Source organism: Anolis carolinensis, chromosome 3, assembly GCF_035594765.1.
Source record: "Anolis carolinensis isolate JA03-04 chromosome 3, rAnoCar3.1.pri, whole genome shotgun sequence".
Lineage (NCBI taxonomy): Eukaryota > Metazoa > Chordata > Lepidosauria > Squamata > Dactyloidae > Anolis > Anolis carolinensis.
This window is the reverse complement of record NC_085843.1, coordinates 95,091,463-95,112,875: the sequence shown is the minus strand read 5'-3', so window position 1 is coordinate 95,112,875 and position 21,413 is coordinate 95,091,463. Positions and strand designations below refer to the sequence as shown.

Below are 21,413 nucleotides of genomic sequence, written 5' to 3'. Positions count from 1 at the left end.
TCACCTAACCTCATGGCCCCTATACAGGTGTTCTTGTGCAGTTTGGGGGGGGGGACTTCCTTTTAAAAATGAGCAGAAAATTTGCCCTTCAAATATAATTGCTACAAACAATGAAAAAAATGGACAGGGGGCAACCACACCTGGCAAAGGCCAAGGTGCTCTCCTGTGAGAACTCATGATTTTTAGACCAATCTGGAAGAGTCTAAGGACCTTGTCACACAGCCCAGCGAAAGGGAGGGCATGTGGGGCAACTCATGTCACCCTGCGCACCCTCCCTCCTCCTCCTCTAATCACACATGGAGGACAGGAAAGGGTGCATTGGCACCCTTTCCCATGCCCATCACATGGGAGAAACGGTTGCAATGTGGGGCAATGAACGTTGTCCCACCACCCTTTCTGCCATCACACGGGCTTTTGGGACCAAAAGTGCTGGTAACTTCATTGGAGCTACTGTACTTGCATAACACTTTCCTCCCCATAGTGGAGGGTGAAGCATCTTTTGGTGCTTCACCCCCACTTTGTGAGACATGTGGGCAGGGTCTGTTGTGTGTCGTGTGATGTTGCATGGCAGGCTTCATCAAAGTTGTGCACGAAGGCGGCAAAACGGGGCATTTTTGCCCCGTGTGAAGAGGTCGTAAATGAGAATTTGCTTATTTTTACCAATGCTTCTCAAATCAGCCACTTGAATTAAGACAGGGAAGCATTGTTAGAACCAAAAGGTGTTGCTGTAATAAGGATGCTATATATGAAGAAAGAAATAAAGCAAAGAAGGATAGGAAGACAGAGAGTAGAGAAAAAATGACTGAATACTAGAATTCAAGTACCAGCAGGAAGGCTGATCAACATGGCCACTGGCTAGGAATTGTTATTCAGCAAATCAGGAGAACACAGCCTAGGGGAATAGATGCGCCAAACATATTATTCTTTGCTCTTTCTGACTAGTACAGTGGTTCTCAACCTGTGGGTCCCCAGGTATTTTGGCCTACAACTCTCAGAAATCCCAACCAGTTTACCAGCTGTTAGGATTTCTGGGAGTTGAAGACCAAGACATCTGGGGACCCAAAGGTTGAGAACCACTGGACCAGTAGGGTATGTTCCCAGAACTCCTTCCTATGTCGCCCTGATCCAACAATACATTTAGTGGTGTGAAAAATTATGCACCTTTCTCTACATAATATGGATAAGTAGCTACCAAATAAATGTTAATAATTGTTTTTTTTTCTTTTGATAGTTTTTTTGCTATAGTTATCCACAAGTTTCTGATCATGATGATAAAAGAATGTGGGGGTCAAAAACTCTTCCTCAGGCACTTTAAGAATGACCACTTCAAGATAAGCACAGGTCCTTGTTGCTGCTGTTGTCTTTGTCTCCCATATATACGCATCAATAGGTGAGTTTCGTTTCACAACCCACCCATTCAGAATGTTAAGGGAAGGAAATGTCCTGCTTGCTCAAACACAGGAAAATAACAGACCCCTATTTCTGCCTGAAAATTATGCACAAAGAAAGATAAACATACATTACACAGAACTCTGTGACTATTGCTAATATTCCAGCTTCAGAAGAAGGCAACAGGAAGCTCCCTCTGAATAAATCCTGCCAAGAAAAACCCATGATAGATCTCCTTACAGTCTCCATAACTTAGTAATGACTTCAAAGCACACAACAATAAATCAGCAAAACTCTGGCTTAGCTTTGCTGGCATAATTTTACACTACAAAGCTAGTGAGTAGAGTAGGACCTTGTCCTGTGCCAGAAGCTTGTCATGCCCTTGACGTGAACTATTTCTTAGTTTCTTTGAGAAAGCAAGAAGAGGTGATCTACCAGCTCATTTGTACACTTGTTTGCACTGTTTATAGTTCTGTAATTATTTGCAGGAATAAAATTACCACTGTAATTATATCATTATTATGCAATTACGGCTGTATTAATTGAGCAATTATATTAAGCCAAAGTTCATTAATATAGCAGAGTACATTAAATACCAGCTTGCTTTCATTAACAAGAGTGTCTGCAGTGCAAAGTGAAGAAGGTTGGAGAGCTAAATAAAGAGAGGAAGGAAAAACATAATTGTGGGTGAGTGTTGATTTGTAGGATTTCCTGAGCAGGGTCACAAGGCATGAGGACAGTTAGGGCAATGCTGAAAAGTGGAGGTGAGGGAAGGCAGGTCTCATCTGGGACCTGGGAATGTATCTTTCCAGTTCAGGTCTCTCAACCTAACACTCCTTATTTCCACTGGAAGCCTGCTGGGCTTGAGGATAGCACTTGTGAAGTACTGAGATAGCAGCCACCACCCCAAATACAACACTAAACAATCTGCAAGGAAGTCTCTGTCCATCATAGTTGGATTATTTCATTAACTGGAGTGGGAGCCACAGAGTATGGGCCAGGCAGAACATGTATTTTTAATTAAAAATACAAAAAAGCAAGACATCAAGACTTCTTGGTAGTTGGACAGACTTCCAGTTTTATGAAGGTTTATTTATACAGGCGCAGATGCATTCTTACTAACAGCTCATGCACTTAGTCTATGTTCTTGGCATTCAAAACATATATTAAAAATGAACTCTGATTTTGTGCTGATGCTGGTGTTGACCTACAAAGCCTACAGCTCCAGCCCAGGTTATCTGAAATATTGTATATATTTCTATGAAACTGGTAGACGATATATGATCTATTGGGAATGGCCTTCTCTCTGTCCCACCACTCGCTCAATGATTGAACTCTATCATGACACTAACCATGTACAGTACTTTGGACATTCCATTAATTAGGGATTTTTTTATCGATTCCAAGATGTCAGTGAATCACAAAGGCTGCCTCAATCTTTGATGATCTCCTTTTCTTCTTCTTTTGACAGGAAAACACTATTTTTACTGAAACTAGGAACCTTTCAATTTGCTTTCCTCCGCCCTGTACTAATGTTCCTATCAATAGTGCTATGGACCAATGGAAATTACAATCTTTCTGATGTAAGTAGATGTTTGGAGTACATATCAAAAACTGAGCTGAATAACAAATACCTGAACATTAAATAAGTTTGAACTAAAAGAAAATGCCCATTTTAATGCAGACAGAAATTTCCATTGTCCTGGTTGATACTTTAGCAGGACAGGACATGAACTATTGTTAAATCAGAATTGTATTATTTAAACTGTAGTTGGTGCAAAGCTGTATGTGACTCTGCATTTTCATGTTACCTGTTGTGATGACTCCGGGAATTCTGTGGAATTTTCTTAGACAAGAAATATTAAGAGGAGGCTTGCCTTGTTTTGATGTATAAGCTACATCATCTAGTAGTCCTTGACAGTTCCCAAGTACTAACTGGGCCTGACCCTGTTTAGCTTCCAAGATCAGGCAGGTGCCTTATTTTGCTTTAAAAGCGAGCACAAATTTGAATTTTTGCATTAGTAACCTTTGCCAGAACACAGACTGTAACATGATGCCTATATGCACCTTCGCCTAGCTGCTAACATCTATCTCTGTTAATCTGCTGTTTACCATATTCTCTCCATTAATTTTAGTTGAAAATTTAGAGATTTAAAAGAGATTTTAAGGATTTAATATGATATAATTGTGTGGCTTGTGTTCTGTCTTGTATATTTAAGTTGTTTTATACTTTTCATTAAGTTTGTTATATATTACTGTCGGCATTGAATGTTTGCCATTGTATTTATTTTGTTGTAAGCTGTCCTGAGAGACAGGGTGGGCTAGAAATAAAGTATTATTTTATTGTATGACACAGCAAACAAGATAGACATGCTGGATTTCGTATCACAAAATCACAAGTCGAACACTTCCCAAGTGTCTAGGACTGTGTGATGTATTTTCGGATGATGCGTGCAGATCCCAGTAGGGTGGCCTTTTGCAGTTGGCAGATCGTGATTTTGTCAATGTCTATTGTTTCCAAATGCCGGCTGAGATCTTTTGGCACGGCACCCAGTGTGCCCATCACCACCGGGACCACCTGCACTGGTTTCTGTCAGAGTCTTTGAAGTTCAATCTTGAGGTCCTGATAGCGGCTGAGTTTTTCCTGTTGTTTTTCATCAATGCGACTGTCATCTGGGATGGCGACATCAATGATCCAAACCTTTTTCTTTTCCACAACTGTGATGTCTGGTGTGTTGTGTTCCAGAACTTTGTCAGTCTGGATTCAGAAGTCCCACAGTATCTTTGCGTGTTCATTTTCCATTATCTTTGCAAGTTTGTGATCCCACCAGTTCTTTACTGCACAGAGGTGGTACTTGAGGCATAAGTTCCAATGAATCATTTGGGCCACATAGTTGTGCCTCTGTTTGTAATCTGTCTGTATTATTATTATTATTATTATTATTATTATTATTATTATTATTATTATTATTATTATTATTATTATTATTATTTTGAGTCATTTTGTCTTTCAGTTATCTCTCAGTGGAGCTGCCATATGGATTAACTGCTTCATTGGTGTCCTTACAATCATTGCCCTTTGGCCAATTGGAATTATGTTTCAACAAGTGCGGGTTCTCCTTAACTGCAAGAAGATTATTCCAAAATTTGCACTTTATGAGGTGAGACAGTTTAAACTTTGTTGGAAAGGGGAATCTGAAGTCTGTATACAATGCTGTCATTCATCAGTGAAATGGGCACTGTTGCATTCCTCCTCTCCATTCAGCCCCTACATATCTCTGGATATCTTGGCAATGAATTTTCCTAAAGGTATCAAACCAGCTTAAATATACCACAATTGTCCTAAATTATCAGAAAAAGATAAAGAATATAATATAAAATTTTATCTAACAAAATGACAGTGTTTCCATAACATTTTACTAGATATCTGTCATTTAACATTTTACTTGCTCTCATATTTTGCTACTTTCATCATTGCAGAGAGACCTCCATCTTACAAGTGGAGGATCTACAAACCTATACTATCAATGCCTTCCTCAATATGAATTACCTAGGGTGGCATTCTTATCGTGTTGCCGTCAAAGTTACTTTGAAGAAACCTGAATGAAATAATGGGCCCTAGATCACCATCCTATCACTGCTCGATTAGGGTTAGCTTCAGCATTTTGTTACGATCATTCTTATTAAAATACCTTTCCCAGATCTGTTCCAAAGGTACAACTTTTTTTGCATGACTCCTTACTAGGAAAATGTATCTCCTTATTTCTTATTTAAATTGGGTTATTTCATTAAAGCACAATGGAGCCCCTGGTGGTGCAATGGGTTAAGCCCTTGTACCAGCAGAACTGCTGACTGATAGGTCGACAGTTTGAATCTGGGGAGAACGGGTGAGCTCCCTCTGTCATCTCCAGCTCCCCATACGGGGACATGAGAGAAGCCTCCCACAAGGATGGTAAAAAACATCAAAACATCCGGGCATCCCCTGGGCAACGTCTTCTCTCACACCAGAAGTGACTTGCAGTTTCTCAAGTCACTCCTGACACACACACAAAATATTAAAGCACAATTACTCTCAGGCAAAAGTGGCTTTTTATCTTATATAATCACTCTTTCTCTTCCTGTAGTTTGTTCTTGTTTTGAGTCAGCTTCAAGCAGCCATAATCAACATACTGGCTATGCAGGGGGTAATTGCATGTGCACCTCCACTTTCACCTTCAGCAAGAGGAGCATGTAAGTTATATGGATTTAAATTGCTAAGCCTCCAGCTGGCATTGCTACTCCACTACCATGTTAAACCTGCTTATTTGGGGGGGGGGGGGGGGGGAATGAGAAAGAAGTAACAAATCTCAACGTGGACAAATGCACAGACAGACACATGCTTCCCATAGTTGTGAATACTTCAGATTTTTTTTAACTGTTTTGTATTAAATTAATATAGCTATTCAGATTATTTCACATAAAAGTTACCCATATGGTCTCTAATACTTTTCACATTCTTTTAGTTATTTCAGTTATCTTAAAATGGAAATAGTTAGGATGGGAATCATCTTGTGTGATGACCCTGTGAGTGTTCCAATGTTGTTGGCCCCTAACCTCTAAATCAGTGGTTCTCAACCTGTGGGTCCACAGATGTTTTGGCCTTCAACTCCCAGAAATCCTAACAGCAGGTAAACTGGCTGGGATTTCTGGGAGTTGTAGGCCAAAAACCTGGGGATCCTCAGGTTGAGAATCATTGCTTTACAGGTAGGGATTTTGTGATAGTAGCCTACCCTCTTTCTTTTATACATATACCCTTTTATCTTAGTTCAATTGAGCTGGCACAGTAGAACATCATAACATAACTGCTCATGCATCAAGGAGGAGAGGAATAGTACCAACGGCTAGATGATGGATGGGATTTCTGGGAGTTGTAGGTCAAAACACCTGGGGACCCACAGGTTGAGAACCACTGCTCTAAATCATCATAATGTCCAAGTTGTACAATGCTTTATTATTTTGGTAGAAGTAAGTAATCTGAAGTAAGGAGTCACAGAGGTGTGGGAGTGGGACTCTTATTCTCTTGTAAGTGTTGTCTTGTTGCCCTCCCACATCCATTGGAGAATATGCCCCCACAGGGATCCTCGGGTCTTTACTTTGGGGAAAACGCACCATGGGATTACATTTAGATTTGATCTCGACCAGTAGCTTTTTAATCCTCCAATTTTCAAGCTCTGCAGACAGAGAGAACAAGAGTGGATTTTGTGCCTGGCTTTAATATGTTTACCCATATATACATCACATCTTTTCCCCCTTCTCTTCTCATTCCATTCCACAGCCTTGCCCACCCTTGAGTTACTTTAGAAGAGGTGAGGATCTATCACACTAGGTTTCCTTTTATCTCCCTCTCTCATTCATACATTTGAGGTGACAATTTGTGGTGTTTATGGGGAAAGGAGATGTGAAAAATGAGAGAGTCAGGCAGTTACGGTAAGAAGAACCAGGAGGTGCTTTTCTGCCCAATGATACACCAGAAAGTTGCATGGGTACATGTCCCTCATGAGCAAGTATGGAAGAAATTAGCCAGAAAATACAGCTCAAACTTGACAAGACGAACAAGAGGAGGCAGGGTTTGCTAATGAAGCAAGAACCTCATTAGTATTGGGGAAGTGCGGGGAATCAAAAGCAGTCTCTGTTTGTGGGACAATTGACATATATGCCCCAAAGAAGCAACAACAGAAGGAACAAACTCACATTGTTGCTTTTATGCCACAAAGCAAAAAAAGGAATTCTAGGGACAGAACAAGATAACCAGGAATTGTTAGTCATTACTTTGGAATTGTGCACATGTCATGTGAACTGGGAATTAAATCGTGGAAAGAGACATTCAGGGGTAGTTAGCATCATATTTATCCTGTTTGGATTTCCCCACTATTTAGCTTCAAAGACATCAACTGAATACAGTACAACTCATTAACATGTATAGCTTTGTGCTGTAAGAATGTTTTCCCCTTGTCCCCCCCCCCCCCCCCCCCCGTTACTTTGTAATGCAAATGCAATAGCTACACTGGCCAGATTGCTCATTTGAATACAAATGCCTGTATTGCATTTTTATATATTATCTTAACAGTTAATGTTCATATAAGTGGCTTCAGAAAAGTTCAAAGACAAATGTAAATTTCATATATGAAAACATAGAACTGCAATCTTAAGCATATTTATTTGTAAATAATTCTCTAGCTGAAATAAATGGGACTTGCTTCCAGATAAGTGTTCAAGAACATGGAATATGATGAATAAGGTAACACTTGATTACTAAATAGTCATTTTATAGGTAGTATATTGCCAGAGCTTGAAATTATGGTAACTAGTTGCATACTAGTTGCAAACAACGAGTTACTGGCGGTTGATTCTTCCCCCGTCCCCCACCCAATAATCAACAATCAAGACATAAGTTGTATTATAATTGTAATGTGACAAAGGGGAACATTACTTTTTCAGACTATAATTATAACCAGTTGGTCACTTTTATAGTTACAGTAATGTGACCTCTCAAAATCATAGGAGGGGAACATGGCCTAGTTACAAAATGACACTTTTATAGGTGCTTAAGTGACAAAAAAGAGGATGCAAGAAACTGTGTTTTATTTCACAGATTGGTGGCTTGTAGCATTCAGTTGTCGTTTTTTAAAGTTACTTTAAGTTAATATAATTGCTTAATGAGAGGAAGTTTAGGATTTAAAAAAAAATAGAAATGCAACTATAATTTCTATAATTGGAGCCCCCGGTGGCACAGCGGATTAAACCGCTGAGCTATTGAACTTGCTGACCAAAAGGTCAGTGATTCAACTCCTGGAATGGGGTGAGCTCCCGCTGTTAGCTCTAGCTTTTACCAACCTAACAGTTCGAAAACATGCAAAGTAGATCAATAGGTATCACTTCTGCAGGAAGGTAATGGCGCTTCATGCACTCATGCTGGCCACGTGACCTTGGAGGTGTCTACGAACAATGCTGCTAGGATTTCTGGGAGTTGAAGGCCAAAACATTTGAAGACCCACACGTTGAGAACCATTGCCTTAGATTCCTTTTACAGGAAGATTATCACCAGATCCAAACTCAAACACAAATAGAAAAATCAGTTATCAAACCCCTGGGGATTCAAGAAAGAAAATGAATAATTTTCTCAGTTTTTACAGATCTACAGTAAAAATCCACTATTTTTGAGTTTGTGGACATTTTCTATTCCAAAAATTTACCACAAGAATGTCTGCACTCTTTTACATTCACTGCCTATCCTTAAGCTTGTCATGTTGTTTTTTTCATCCGTCAGATATAAACCAACAACTGCTCATTATGGAAATGTTTCTCATTACTTTGACCTCACGAGTTGTCTATAGAAAAAGATATGATGACCTGGACCTATCACTTGATCCAGACCAGGAAACTAAGGGTGAGAAACTGAAAAGCAACATCAGTGTGGGTAGCAACATTTTTGAAAACGATGTACCACAAATTTAGGTGTTACATTATCTAGGATGTTGCCTTGCCCTCTGTCTGGATATTGATCAATGGATCTGCTCTTTTGCAAAGGCACTTCTCTCATCCTTCAGACTCTGGCAATGGAAGTATTATTAATACAAATGGAAAAATTCACACAAACTTGTCACAGCTATCTGGCTGCATCTATGGAGTGCTAAATGAGATTGGCTAAATTCATATGTGAAAGAATTATTTTACAATATCATGGCTTAAACAGATACCATAGTTTGTCATTAAATTATATATTTAATAGACTTCACTCCAAATAGGAAATCATTGCGTTAAAACAAAATTCATTTATGTTATCTTTACAATAGCTAAATAATAATACATATTATCTGTAATAAAAGCTGTTTAAAGATTCATCCTATATATATGTATAGCTTTACTGGCATACAGGATGCTGTTTGGTTAATGCAGGGTACAGACGATGGACTAAGATATGGCAGTAATGAGCAGGCAAAAAAAAAAGGAGCAAGGAGGGATGCATTTTCTTAGGTGCTATTGCTTCTGTTAGGCGGAATAGAAGAGTGGACCAAAGATATGAATGTATCTATCCCTTCCCACTTGGATCTATTATTGACTTAAAAACTGTGCATGCTACCTTGTTCTTAAGATCTATGGTCATTAAAAAGTATACATGCAGTATAATTTTTTTTGTTCTTTTTCTAGTTCTGTATATAAGCAAGCATCATGAAAAAATACAAGATTTCATTGTCTTATTGCAATTTAGCTTCCAATGAAGTCTGATCCATATGTTCCATCAGTGACAATGTGCCAATGTGAAAAAAAAGTATAAACAATTAATCTGTATGAAGCAAATGTCTCTTCTAGGAAGACTTAGACATTTTATTTCCTGTAATTTCCAGACCAAGAAACCATGATTTACTCTTTTGATTACCTGTCAGGATATTAAACCACCAGAACATATTAGTAAACTATGATTTAGTGAACTGTAGAACAGTTGTATTATAGTGGGTGAAATCTATATATATAAAAGAGTGATGGCATCAGGGCAGTGGACAAAACAACAAAACTACAGGCCCCCCAACCTTGAAATTTGACAACACAACCCATCATCCACGCCTCTAGGTTGATACAACAAAAAGAAAAGAAAAATAAAGTCCTAATTAGAGGGAGAGCAATAATTGTTTTTATCCAATTGCTGCCAGTTTAGAGGGCTAATCTCTGCCCACTTCGTTGCCTAGCAACCAAGGGACAGCCAGGTTTCAGTTAGGGGACAGGCTGATTTAGGCCTCACTTAGGCTTCTTCCACAGATTATCTAATTTGCACTGGATTATATGGCAGTGTAGACTCAAGGCCCTTCCACACAGCTATATAACCCATTTATAATCTTATATTATCTGCTTTGCACTGGATTATCTTGACTCCACACTGCCATATAATCCACTTCAGTGTGCATTTTATACAACTGAAGAAAGGGCCTCATATAATCCAGTTCTGAGCAGATAATATAAGATTAGAAATATACAGTAGACTCTCACTTATCCAACATAAACAGGCCGGCAGGATAAGTAAATATATTGGATAATAAGAAGGGATTCAGGAAAAGCTGATTAAACATCAAATTAGGTAATCGTTATACAAATTAAGCACCAAAACATCATATTATACAACAAATTTGACAGAAAAGGTAGTTCCTTGCGCAGTAATGCTATGTAGTAATTACAGTAGAGTCTCACTTATCCAACACTCGCTTATCCAACGTTCTGGATTATCCAACGCATTTTTGTAGTCAATGTTTTCAATATATCGTGATATTTTGGTGCTAAATTCATAAATACAGTAATTACTACATAGCATTACTGCGTATTGAACTACTTTTTCTGCCGAATTTGTTGTCCTTATTATCCAACATATTTGGTTATCCAACATTTTGCCAGCCCACTTATGTTGGATAAGTGAGACTCTACTGTACTGTATTTACAAATTTACCAGTAAAATATCACAATGAATTTGAAACACTGACTACAAAAACATTGATTATGAAAAGGCAGACTGTGTTGGATAATCCAGAACATTGTATAAGCGAATGTTTGATAAGTGAGATTCTACTTTGATATGAAATAATTTCTAGGATAGAATAATGCAGAACAATATAATCTCTAAAACCAGGACAGTAATAAAGAAATAAAGAAATAAAGAAAGTAAATAAAGCAAGGAAATTGGAAATTCCACAAAGGAAACAATCAGGGCCAGCTAACACCTCCCAAGAAAGGATTCTTCCAGAAAGGAAGCTGAGAAGGCAGTGAAGCACTATGTATTACCAAAGTCATTATTATTACTATCATTACTATCCTTACTATCCTTACTATTATTATTATTATTATTATTATTATTATTGTGTTGCGGTCAACCGTGAAAATTAATACAATCTGGCTCCAAGTATTCAAAAACACTAAAATCAGAATATATAAAAATTAATGTGGTATAATAAAACAGAACAATACAATCTCTAAAATCAGAACACTAAATAAAGAACAACACTCTGAAAATAGGGGAATTCCACACAGAAAACAATCAGGGCCAGCTAACACCTCCCAACAAAGGATTCCAATCATCAAAGTCTGGCCAATCCTCTGTTTTCTCAGGGCCACAGACAGTAGAAGCATATAAAATATCGCAAACAACACCACTCTGAAAACAAGGTAATTCCAGACAGGAAACAATCAGGGCCAGCTAACACCTCCCAACAAACAAATCACTCAGGGAGGAAACAGCTAGGCTTTAAATTTGCAAGGCCATTACATCCTAATCATTTTTCCTAATTGCAGCATTCATACTTGCCTCCAACAGACAAAAAACAAAAAAAACAATCAGAAATATTGCATATTCACAACCTTTAGGAAATAATGTCCCCTGATGGCACAGCATGTTAAAGCGCTGAGCTGCTGAACTTCTGGACCGAAAGGCCGCAGGTTTGAATTGGGGGAACTGACAGAGCCCCCACTGTTAGCCCCAGCTTCTGCCAACCCAGAAGTTCAAAAACATGTAAATGTGAGTACATCAATAGGTACTGCTCCGGTGGGAAGGTAACGCCGCTCCATGCAGTCATCCCACATGACCTTGGAGGAGTCTATGGACAACGACAGCTCTTCGGCTTAGAAATGGAGATGAGCACCAACCCCCAGAATCATACATGACTGGGCTTAATGTCCGAGGAAAACGTTTACCCTTTACCTTAACTACCACCAATTCCTCAATACTTTATTTCCCATACCACCATTCTTCGCCACAGCAACGCGTGGCCGGGCACAGCTAGTAAAGTATAAAATAAGAACAATGTCCACATGTATACAATGCTTGTTTTTGGTCTAATGCGTGAGAGGAGGCATGGGCAAACTTTGGCCCTCCAGGTGTTTTGGACTTCAACTTCAAGTTTGGACTTTTGGACTTCAGCCTACCGACTGTTAGAAATTGTGGGATTTGAAGTCCAAAATACCTGGAGGATCAAAGTTTGCCCATACCTGTTCTATCGGATATCTTGGACCAGCTTCTAACAAACCACTTAGAAGCTGGTCCGGGCATCCCCTGGGTAATGTCCTTGCAGACAGCCAATTCTCTCACACCAGAAGCAACTTGCAGTTTCTCAAGCCACTCCTGATACGGAAAAAAACCAGCAAGTAGTTTGTAATCTGAAATATCTGCAAGACAAAACATTTTCCAGCCCTGGATCAATATATAATGTTTTATCACTGTGAGATGGTTATGCCTTCACCAAGCCAAAGTTTGCCATACAGCATTTCACCGACTACGGTTTCACTGACTGCACTTCAAAATTAGGTGCATAGTGAAATAATATGCCCTCTTACTTTGAAGGAAACTCTTTCAAATACAGAAAGACTTTGTTCTGAGTGAAAAGGAATAAGATTGAACTGCAATGTAAATGTACAATAGTTCTAACAGGTTTCTTTCGACTGAACATTAGGAAGAATGTCTTGATTGTGAGTGTGGTTCAGCATTGGAATCAATTGCCTAGAGTGGTGATGAGGTCTCCTTTTCTGGATAGCTATAATGACAGACTGGACACTACTTGCTGGGGATGCTGTAGCTGGAGATCCTGGTCCGTGGAGACCCTTCTAACTCTCTTAATGTATACCAATGCTATTAGTCAGTATCAGAGGACAAATTATACTTTTAGGAACTCTTGTCCATGGATTTAAAAATGAGAACACAAATAGGTTTTGCGTGTTTTTAAATGTTTAGAATGTCTACCAAAGCTATTTGAATAGATGTATAGTAGAACTAAAAAAGTCTGTGCTCACTGTCTCCATTATACATATCACCTTCAAGAATGACCAGCTGCCTTCCACATTAATTAATCACAGGCACTGACTACCCCTGAAAAACATGAGTGAAAAAAGTTTCGTGTTCAATATTTTTTTTAGATTTTTTTCCTTCTCCTGTCCTATGTATGCATATTCAGAAACAAGTCACAACAATACAATAAAGTAAATCTTCATAGGGTTATAGTCTTCTTTTCTTCTTCTGGCTGCAAATGATGAATGTATGATCTCTTCCACATAACCCTACCACATCAGCCAGCAAAGGGAGTGAGATAATTGTTAAATTCAGTTCAACAAGTTCCTCATTAAGGACAAATTACCTGAGTTTGAAATCTGCTAATTTTCCAATCAGGGTGAGTGTTTGCACTTGTGATTTGGAAATAATTACCACAATGTATAACATCTGAACCTATGCTGAGGCTAACGAGAAAGGGAGTCATTTTTTTGAGCTCCGAAAGGAACTGAAATAAGCTGCTATTCTATGGATTTGTGTAAAAGAAATACATTAAGCTTCTGTATACTTGATAACTGAAGCAACTATTGCTGTAATTTGTTTCTATGTTCAACTTTGCTCTGATTCCAAAATGATTCCAGAAAACATGAAAAAGTTAAACAAGTCCTCTAAAGAGTCAAGCCTGCTTCGACAACATGCTGTTTTAATCAAAATCAGAAGATGATAAATTGATTCATACTAATAATGCAAAAAAGCAAACATTATCTTATCCTTAGATTCTCAGATTTCATTAGGATTATGTACATTTTTTTCGTGTCAGAAGTGACTTGAGAACATACTGCAGGTTGCTTCTGGTGTGAGAGAATTGGCTGTCTGCAGAGATATTGCCCAGGGGACGCCCAGATGTCAGAGCCGGCCCTGGGTAATTTTCAAAGTGTAGGCAAACAGAATTTTGGCACCCCCCCCCCCCAAACCAATCACTGAAAAATAAAAGCATTGGATAAGTGAAAATGTTGGATAATAAGGAGGGATTAAGGAAAAAGCCTATTAAACATCAAATTACATTATGATTTTACAAATTAAGCAACAAAACATCATGTTTTACAACAAATAAACAGAAAAAGCAGTTCAATACATGGTAATGTTATGTAGGAATTACTATATTTGCGAATTTAGCACCAAACATTGAACAGGGATATAGGGCAGTGTGGACTTAGATAGCCCCCGGTATTAAAAAAAAACTCTAAAATCAGGACAATAAATAAAGAAAACAGGAGAAATCCAGACAGTAAACAATCAGGGACAGCTAACACCTCCCAAAAAAAGATTCTCCTAGGCAAGAAGAAGCCAGGCCTTGAAGCCACAGGGCCATTAAATGCTAATCAAGGTGATGAATTACAACATTCACACCTGCTTCTACAGATATATAAACCCCACTTACCTAGCTTCCAAGTTCCCACAGACCTCACAATCTCTGAAGGCCCCAAAGGTGGGCCCGCGCGGTGCGAAGGTGGGTCCGTACTGGCCAGAAGGCCCAGTGCGGACACCGGGAGGCCCGGCGTAGCTGCCGGGAGGCCCAAAGGAGAAGGAGGCGGGGGGTGGCGCCATCCTCCCGGGGAGGATGGCGCCCCTGCGACAATGGCGCCACAGGCAAGTGCCTAGTTCACCTTACGGTTGGACCGCCTCTGCCAGATGTGTTATCATCCTGCTAGGAGGCTTCTCTCATGTCCCCTCAAGCTGGAGCTGACAGACTTCTGGAGGCATCTATGGACAACGCTGGCTCGTTTTCTTAGAAATGGAAATGAGGGCCAACCCCAAGAGTCGGACACGATGAGACTTAATGTGAAAGGGAAGCCTTTACTTTTTTATAGTAGAACAAAAAAAGGTCTGTGCTCACTGGCTCCATTGTGTGTATCATCAAACAAGCAGAAATAAAAAATAACTTCCAGTAAGAACAATATATTTGACCATAATACTAGCTTGCCTTCATGTGATATTAAATAATAAGTATTAACCCATAGAGCACATAGTCTACTTCCTACTAGCAAGGGCTATAGCAAAGGTGCCAAACCTGTGGCCCTCCAGATGTTTGGGCCTCCAGCTCCCAGAAGCCCTAGCCAGCTTGTCCAATGGCCAAGAATTCTGGGAGCTGAAGTCTAAAACAGATGGAGGACCACAGATTTGACACCACTGAACTATAGCAAGTGAAACGCCACCTTAACTCATGCATTCTGCAAATAAAGGTCTAGCTGAGGCCTCAGACAGGTGTTTGGTAAGTTGGCAAAATAGAGAAATTTCACACTGGGTGTGGCAATGACCACTAAAGCTAAGGGCTCATCTACACTGGGCAGGTTAGCCTGGTGTAAATCTATCCAGAGCAGCCCTTGATCCAGCACATGATGAATCTGGAGCCATTGTCCAGATCACTCAAGACTGGATTGGCACCACTGGGCTCTCACCTTCTCCATTTTGCTGCTGCCACCACTTCTAGTCAGCCACAGAGCTCTGTCCAAAACTTGGTAGTTGTGATCACACCTGATGATGTCAGAACAGGGTATCTGCACAACCAGCAGAAAGGAGTGGGTTAATTTCTCCTCCTTGTTTCTGTCTGAGCAGCCCCCTGTTCTGACATTAGCTGATGCGACTGTGATGGCCAGGTAACTCAGGTGGAACTCCATGGCCAGCTAGAAGTGGCAGTGGCAACATGAGTATGGTCCAATCTTTTCCCTGCACCGACCTAATCCAGCTGTCCAGACTGTCTTGAATTCCCGGGATATCCTGGAATTTAAAAAAAAGTGATACAAAGTACATTTAAAGAGAGAGAAGAAAACCAGAATCCTTCCTGGAAGCTGTTGTATGTCATGAAGACAGCCAGAGGTCCGTTCACTGTGAGTATGAGTTTTGTGCCCAGTGTAGAGAAACCCTTATAAAATTAATGCCTTCTAAGGAATACATTTATGTCCAGCAAGATAAATAACCTGAATGTGAAAAGTGTAGCTTCAAATAAACAGTCAACACAATCAGATACATTTTAATAAAAGAGAATGCAAAAACCTCTTTTCAACCATATTAATTAGAGAAAGGGTTTATCACAGTACTTTTGGAAAGGTGAGCATGCATTTGCAGGCAAATTCACCAAAGGATTAACACTTAGTGCAATAAATGTGCCTAGTTGATAGTTTATGTTTTAATTCATCAAGCAGACTACTTAAGTGTGTAGTCTAAAAGATAGCATGATGCTCCAAAGCCATATTTTTTGAAAAATAGATGAACATATCAGACAGGTTGTTGGAATCCCCATGCATTGGGGTGAATCCAGATGTGCCCATAGGAGGGCAAGGGGAACCTATTGCCCTACACCCCACATCACCCGCATCGCCTGATTCACCCAATGCCCCATTGCATGAGGGAAGCATCGGCTGCTCAGCTTCCCTTCATTGATCTCAGTTCAACACAGGAAACCTCCCATGTTGCCGCTACAGTGGCATGCGCCAGTTGACCTTCCTTTTTGCACTGGCCTGAAGTGGCTCTACATCATGGGATGGGAGCTGATGGGCTCTGTCGCAAAAGGGAAGGTCAATCAGCGTATGCTGCTAAACAGCACCCCATCTGATGAGGATGTTTATATCTGGGCATGGTTGTAAAATTCCAGAACTGGGTGTTTGTCCCTCTATATTGTGTTGCACAAAAGGAGCAGCTATGGTGTTACATAAATAATATCATGGATTATGTTTTGATATTATAATACATTATGTTAGTATGAATAGAAGAGTATGAACACTGTGCGAAAGCAGTAGAAAATTGAATCATATGTTGCATATGGTCAGTGACTGATGAAGATAGTGAGTAGGAGATGATGTAAAATTGAGATAAAAAGTATAGGATTGGGATGAAGCTAGTCAGAGAATTGTGTGAGTCTAGAACAGGCCTAGACAAACTTGGGCCCTCCAGGTGTTTTGGACTTCAACTCCCACAATTCCTAACAACTTACCGGTTGTTAGGAATTGTGGGAGCTGAAGTCCAAAACACCTGAAGGGCCCAAGTTTTCCCAGGCCTCATCTAGAAGAAAGAGATTATGTGAAGACAGATTGTGTACTGTGGCAAAATTAACCGTTATATGATTAAGATAAAAGATTCAAAGACATGCCCTCCACCTGGGAACAAGCCCTTTGACTTAGCACCGTAGAAGTGAACTACATTTGTCTGTACAGAATTATGAACTTGACTAGGGAATTTGAAGCATGCTGCATGCCTTGCTTAATTTATCTGCTCATGAGATACCTTGCGCACATCAGCATAAAATGAACAAGCAACCTTTTAAAAATCTTGAGTGTTAAATGCCCTATTAACAGAGCCATTTTGTTCTGTAAAAAGAACTGATTTCTATCTGAACAGGGTTGATGATTCAGAATATGCAGGGAGAATTCTGAAGTGGCACAAGCTTTGTGATACCTAATGTCTAAGTGTTTATCCTCTTTACTGGGAGGTGTGGAGGATGATTTCTTCTTTGAAGGCTATGGCACACTAATTGAATAGGAAATTGCATGCTTAAAGAGCAGCTATGAATTCTCCTATATTTGGTGCCAATTCCTCACAAAGAATGGGGTAGGAGTAGTTGAAAAAGGTTTTTCCTAGAATGCCCTAAAGAGAGTATCCGTTAACAAGAAGGGCAAAGAAACAGTTGTATTTGTCAAGCAATGGACTGCTGAAAAAACAGGGGCATTAGCCAATAGCTGTCTTTTGACTGCAGATATTGAGTCTTTCTATTTAGTAAATCTGAGTAATATCAAATATTAAGAATGATTCCCCACCATAAGATTGGTAGTTGAAGATGAGGTTTAAATCAATGCTACCACTTACTGTGTTTATCCTGGACTGGACTGACAACTGACAAAAGTTCGGCTGAAGCTGATGCACTGAGATAATAGCAGAAACAAGTAGTGCAGTAAAGAGCGGGCTAATGGGAGTCTGCTCTGGCACTGATTAAAAGTATAAGGTCGGAGCCTGTGTGGGCTTTGAAATGTTCTTTATTTAAGAAAGGTGGTGTTTTGTAGTTTGAACATGTCAAGTCAAGTCAACAAGACCAGGCTTTGAAATGCATGTTGAAGAAATACTGTACAGAGAACCATGAACCTGATTAGCCAGCAGCAAAAAGACCTAAAAAAGAAACAGTAATTAAAACCATTGGTACCTTTGCTATCCCTGACAGTGATGGAAAAATGGGATCACAGCTGAAATCAGTATCAGCAATGTAGATGTTGTAAAAACAGTCTACACAATCATTGATGGTGGAACAATATAGTATCTATGATCTAAGGGAAACACTTTAATGCAGTAGTTCCCAACCTTTGGGCCTCCAGGTCTTTTGGACTTCAGCTCCCAGTTCCTAACAGCTGGTAAGCTGGCTGAGATTTCTGGGAGCTGAAGTCCAAAACACATGGAGGCCCAAAGGTTGGGAATTACTGCTTTAATGGGGTTTTCAGAAAATTATGTCTTCTGCATAGCTGGACTAATGGACTGGAGAACTAGTAGTCTGTAGTATGTGGAAAAGCAGGATTTGAAAGAATGGAGAAGAATTACAGACTCATGCTGCAATGAGGACAATGCTTATGATAATAATTTAAATAGAATAATAATTTAGATAATAATAATTTAAATAGTAATAATTTAGATAATTTAAATAGAATAATATAAGTGTTATTATTAGAAATCCAATACATCTTACCTTAATTGGACTATGGGCAGGTGGTTGGTGTGACTGCTCAATCTGATATCAGTAGACAATTGCAAAAACTCATGCTTTCTTTTCTTAAGAATACAGACTTGGACTAGATAAACCTTCAAATTAATAGGGAATGTCTCCAAATAGACAGAAAAAATTATGGTAAAGACAAAGGACCTATATGTTGGGAAAATGTTAGCAACCCTAACTTGTATCACTAAAGTTACATTCTATGCAGTGTCTTTCTAAATCACGAGAAGAATATACTAAGTTTTAGTAATTGTATTCCTTCTTGCATTTACACCAGCACTATTTAATATAGTTATCTATAACTATATCTACCTATCAATACATACATATAATAAAAGTGAAAATATGTATGTATGTATGTATGCATGTATGTATGTATGTATGCATGCATGCATGCATGCATGTTTATGGGCAATTTCCAAGATGGCTTCTACATCCAGAGAGCCTGGTGACTCCCGCCAACAATGGATCTGGATCAATGATATTGGGACTTGTAGTTCACCTACAATCAAAGAGCACTGTGAACCCAATCAATGATGACTCTGGACCAAATTTGGCACACATACCCAACATGGCCAACATTAAATACTTGTGTGGTTTGGGGACAATGACAGATAATGGGAGTTGTCGTTTATCCACATCCTTATGCATTTTCTAATGGGTCTATTCATAAAATCCCAAACCAAACATGGACTACTTCTAATGTCTATCCTTTAAAAAGACCTAACCCTGGCATTGCTGGGTACCTAAGTTAGTTGCATTTAATGATCACTACTAGTAAGTGAATGCCCTGGCATGTCCAGATCCATCAGAAAAGAGCAAGCGCAGGAGACTTGCTGTTTCAAGATTCATCCTACATATATACATAACTTTATTGGTATACAAAACGGCATTTGACTAATGCTTGGTACAGAAGGTGAACTGTATATGGCAGTGATGAACAGGCAAAAAGAAGGGGCAGGGAGGGATCGATTTTCTTAGGTGCTATTGTTCTGTGAGGCAGAATAGAAGAGTGGACCAAGGAACTGAATATATATCTATCTCTTCCCGCTTGGAACAATTATTGACTTCATTGAACTGTGCATGCTACCTTTTTCTTAGGATCTTATGCTAATAAAAATTACATATACAGTTTAATTTTGGGTTTTTTCCCCCTGGTTTTGTATATGAGTCAGTATCATGAGAAAATGAGTTTAGCTTCCAATAACAGCTGATTCATATGTTCAGTGAGTGACAATGTATCATTTGAAAAAGTATAAGCAATTGATTTCTGTGAAGCCAATGCTTCTAGAAAGACTTTGAAGTTTTATTTCCTGCAACTTCCACACCAAAAACCTATGATTTACTTTTTGATTCTCTATCAGAATATCCTAAGTATTTCTTAAGAGATCTCTGGTAGTGAAATATGTGAGATAATACTGATTGCCTGTGCTTTGAAATACATAGCACCATCCATCATCCCGCGGTTTGTATGAATGGGCTAATGACTTCTTTTGCTGTATAAAATGTGCTGGTATACACCTTCTTATACAGGTATATATTAATGTATTTCTAACCTAATCTTTATAAACAGATCTGATGGTGGAGTACAATCAATAAAATCACCTTAAAAATTTCTAAATCAACTGAAATAATTTAAAAGAATGTACATCCTTCAAAATAGTTTAAAATTCAGACAGACAGACAGACAAAACAGAGGAAACTGAAAGACTGCAGAGCAAATCCTGATCTGACTAGATGCTGTATTCATGGGTGAATGGCCCATTTTTACTCAATAGTACAATGTTGCCACTAGCTTGGCCTTTGAGAAAAACAGAAAGCCCTCTCCAGTAGCTACATGTGGTTTACTGCTCCCAGTGGTGGGACACTGAGGAGGATTCCCCCAGCCAAACTAAACGAGCAAGCAGGGACATATGGAGAGACAAGGTTCCACAAATATCTAGGTTCCAAGCTTTGGTTTCAATGATTTTTGTGATCAGTTTAAACCAGGAATGGAAGACCTTTGCACTTTAATTCACTTTCATTCATACTGCTATCCAGTATGGCCAATAAAGTTGTAGCAGGCTAAAAGTTTCCAACCTCTTGTTTAAACCTAGAGCAAAAGAATATAGCAAATCATTATGGTTGAATTATGAAGTGCTACTTTACTATATAACTTACTGCTATAAAGGAAATCTTTCTGAACGTACAGCTCAGTGGCAATTACCTTTATTCTTTCACCATACATTAAAGTTTATTATATGTGTCTGCAAGAGATAAAGCATCTATAAAAACCAGGTCTCTGATTTTGTCATGCAGGATGTAAATGGAATATCAATATAATTGGAAACATAACAACCAATTTTATGTGTGCAAGGCGGTCAAGCAGGAATAGTGCTATACAAGACACAACTAGCCTATATAGCCATGGAGATTCTCTTGCAATTTCATGTGACCTGTAGCTTCCCTGACTCATTATCTCTGGATTGTTTGTTGGTCTTTGGATACAGCGTTCCC

General features: G+C 39.1%; 1 protein-coding gene across 5 annotated transcripts in view; it reads left to right on the top strand.

The window, feature by feature from the left end:
- Positions 1–21,413, top strand: part of LOC100553704 (organic solute transporter subunit alpha) — a 50,827-nt gene that overhangs the window by 18,895 nt on the left and 10,519 nt on the right. The window contains exons 4-9 of one of the 5 annotated variants that reach the window (XM_008107333.3): positions 1,232–1,390; positions 2,861–2,972; positions 4,404–4,550; positions 5,514–5,619; positions 8,696–8,815; positions 9,577–9,883. In XM_008107333.3, the coding sequence (XP_008105540.1) occupies positions 1,232–1,390; positions 2,861–2,972; positions 4,404–4,550; positions 5,514–5,619; positions 8,696–8,815; positions 9,577–9,647 (715 nt within the window). In that variant the 3' untranslated portion in view covers positions 9,648–9,883. The other 4 variants (XM_062975205.1, XM_062975208.1, XM_062975207.1 and 1 more) reach the window with 4 other exon arrangements.